Source organism: Wolffia australiana, chromosome 6, assembly GCF_029677425.1.
Source record: "Wolffia australiana isolate 7733 chromosome 6, ASM2967742v1".
NCBI lineage: Eukaryota > Viridiplantae > Streptophyta > Magnoliopsida > Alismatales > Araceae > Wolffia > Wolffia australiana.
This window is the reverse complement of record NC_135840.1, coordinates 15,575,253-15,578,202: the sequence shown is the minus strand read 5'-3', so window position 1 is coordinate 15,578,202 and position 2,950 is coordinate 15,575,253. Positions and strand designations below refer to the sequence as shown.

Genomic DNA, 2,950 nt, shown 5'->3' with positions numbered 1-2,950 from the left:
TCTCCTTCTCTCTCTCACCCTGTCTCCCACTCTCTCTCTCCTCTCTCTCTATCACCCTCTCTCCATCTCCTCATTCCCCTCTCTCCCTCTCATTCTTTCACTCTCCCCATGCTCTCACTCTCCTCTCTCCCTCTCATTCTCTTTCCTGCATCCTCTCTGGCACTCTCCCTCTTTTCCACCCCCACTCTCATCCTCTCTCCCATTCTCCCACCTTCATCCTCTCTCTATCACGCTCTCCCTGTCTCCCATTCTCACCCTCATTCTCTCTCCCTCTCTTATTCTCTCCCTCTCTCCCTCCCTCTCTCTCTCTCACCTTCTCTCTCGTTCTCCCTCTCTTCCTCTTGAACTCTCTCCTCTCACCTGCTCCCTCTCTGTATGTATGTTTGTCTGTCTCTCTCGCTTCTTTCACCTGCTCCCCCTTTCCCTATCCGTATGTCTCTCTCCTCACACGATGCCACCTGGTAAGATCTCAACCGTTGGAAGAGAATGCAGCAAATTTATCGTCCATCCCCGACTGTCCATCGTCCAAAACCTTCGGACGAGACAGGTTTTTCATTCGACGATAGGAAAACCGTCTCGTCCGTTTGCCCGTGGACAAATTTCTGTCCCGATTTTTCGTCCGCGTTCCTGCACTATAGTTTGAGGGAAAATTAGGGATAGGGTTCTGCAGCCGTCTTTTGTCAAATTTCCGTCCATGGTCGCACAAGAGAGGGAACAAGATTGTGAACTTCAAGGATGGTTTGTTAAATGACGATGATTTGACATGACATCCTCCAAAATGACGACGTTATGTGATTGATCTTTAATGAATACAGGGACACATGACGCGACGAGTGACGTGATGTAATTGTCATGTCACTGACCATCTACCGTCCATAGTTGTCCTTTCTCATCACATATGGGACATGCCAAAACCCTAAAATGTACTATGACACCGTGGCATGAATTGATTGGTGACCACAATGTACTCTCATGGCTTTTTCTAAATTTCAAGGATGCGTGATGCAACGAGTGACGCGACGAAGTATCTGTCATGTCATCAACAGTAAACTATCCGTCAACGTCCCGCCCCGTCACGTCCAGAACGTTCTAAACCCTAAAATGTGGGGCACAAAGATTCAATCAAAAGATAAAACGGTTTTACCTGATATATTTCGGATCTGGATTGTGGGTCTCTGAATCCGAACCGAAACCGATCTCGTTTTATAATCTCTATAAATACCCCTTTTGTTCGTATCTTTAGGGTTTCTCCGAGCGTTCGCAGCCGCCTCCCTGAGATTATCGCTGCTCGACTCGATCGCTCTCGCTGCTCCTCCGTAATTGATCGTTATTGCAATCATGGTAGACTGATCCTTCCGGCGTTGTAGTTTCTATATTTTTCCCGATTCCTGGTTCAAACCTCGTCAATTTTATTTATTTTGAATTTGTATCGTGAATTTGGCTGTTTTTTCAATCGATTCGTACAGGTTCTTCCGAACGACATCGACCTCCTCAACCCGCCGGCGGAACTCGAGAAGCGTCGACACAAGTTCAAGCGTCTCGTCCAGTCTCCCAACTCCTTCTTCATGGTTAGGAGGAAATATTTCTCCTTTCTAGTATTTGCACCTTTTGGCCAACTTTTCGACAGTTGCTAATTTTTATTTGTTTTAATTTTTGGCTCCCCCGGGGATTCACAGGACGTGAAGTGCCAAGGATGCTTTAACATGTAAGTCGTGTCCTTTGATTTTACTTCGAAATTGTGGATTTTTTAAAGTCGTTTATGCCTAGATCCAGGTTGCCCAGTCCTAAGTTTCATGCCAAATAATTTATTAAGAATACATCCCCGCGCCAGATCTTATTTCGTGTCCTAATAAGTGATAACAGTTCACAAACGTTCTAATGATGGGTTGATCACCGATTTCGGGTGATCATCCTTGTTTCTCTCAGAAAACGCACTTATTTAATAATCATGTATACTTTTATTTCTAATCTCTTGGAAAGTTCTCTCTATTTGTATTATTTCTTGATACCCAGATATTAACCGACGAATCCCATGTGTTCAATTTTCTTGTTTTATTTCTAATCTTACTAATCACTGCGATCACATACTGGAGAACAAACATTAAATAAAACAAATGATTCAAACAACAGTTGTGGATAATCTTGACATCATCTGATCTATGTGTTCTATGATTAATTTACAGAACGACTGTCTTCACTCTTCTTTCTAATCTCTTGGAAATTTCTCTCTATTAACCGATGAATCCCATGTGTAATTTGTGTTCAATTTTTTCATTTTAATTCTAATCTAATCTAATGGCCGCAGATTTGAAACTGTGATCACGTACTAGAGAACAAACAAATAATTCAAACAACAGTTATGGATAATCTTGACATCATCTGATCAATGTGTTCTATGATTAATTTACAGAACGACTGTCTTCAGCCATTCTCAGACTGTGGTTGTGTGTGGGGGCTGCCAGACTATCCTCTGCCAGCCTACTGGGGGCAAAGCAAGACTCACCGAGGGATGCTCCTTTAGAAAGAAGGGAGATTAAATTCTCAGCCACTCATGGGTAGATAAGATCAAAGATGAGGGTTTGATAAAGAAAGGATTTCTGAGCAGCACACGTGGAATGAGCTATCGGCGTACTTGTTCTTCCAAACTTTTGATTCCTTGTTTTTCTTCCTTTTTTGTCTAATTTTGTTATGGTAAAGGTTGGAGTTTTATAGTTTTTCTGGTGTGTTCGTCCTGTTAAATTGGCAAATTTTCTCTCTAAATCTTTGTTCTGTTATTTTATTTCAAGGTTATCTTCTTCAGAACAATTTAGTATGGGCGATCGATTACACGCTCATTCTTCTTGGGCAAGGTTTATTAAAGTGATAATTAGGTCTTTACAATATTATGGATTTTTAGCTATGAGTTTTTAATTATACTTTCAATGAGTTTATTGAGGAAGGAGTATTTGTC

The 2,950-nt window shown here is 41.8% G+C and overlaps 1 protein-coding gene across 1 annotated transcript; it reads left to right on the top strand.

Moving 5' to 3' along the window:
• The first annotated feature begins 1,241 nt into the window (after positions 1–1,241).
• Positions 1,242–2,714, top strand: LOC144704562 (small ribosomal subunit protein eS27y). Its single transcript, XM_078577024.1, has 4 exons — positions 1,242–1,341; positions 1,467–1,568; positions 1,677–1,705; positions 2,411–2,714. Exons 1-4 carry the CDS (start codon positions 1,339–1,341, stop codon positions 2,535–2,537), a joined length of 261 nt encoding a protein of 86 aa, XP_078433150.1. The 5' UTR covers positions 1,242–1,338; the 3' UTR covers positions 2,538–2,714.
• The last annotated feature ends 236 nt before the right edge of the window (positions 2,715–2,950 follow it).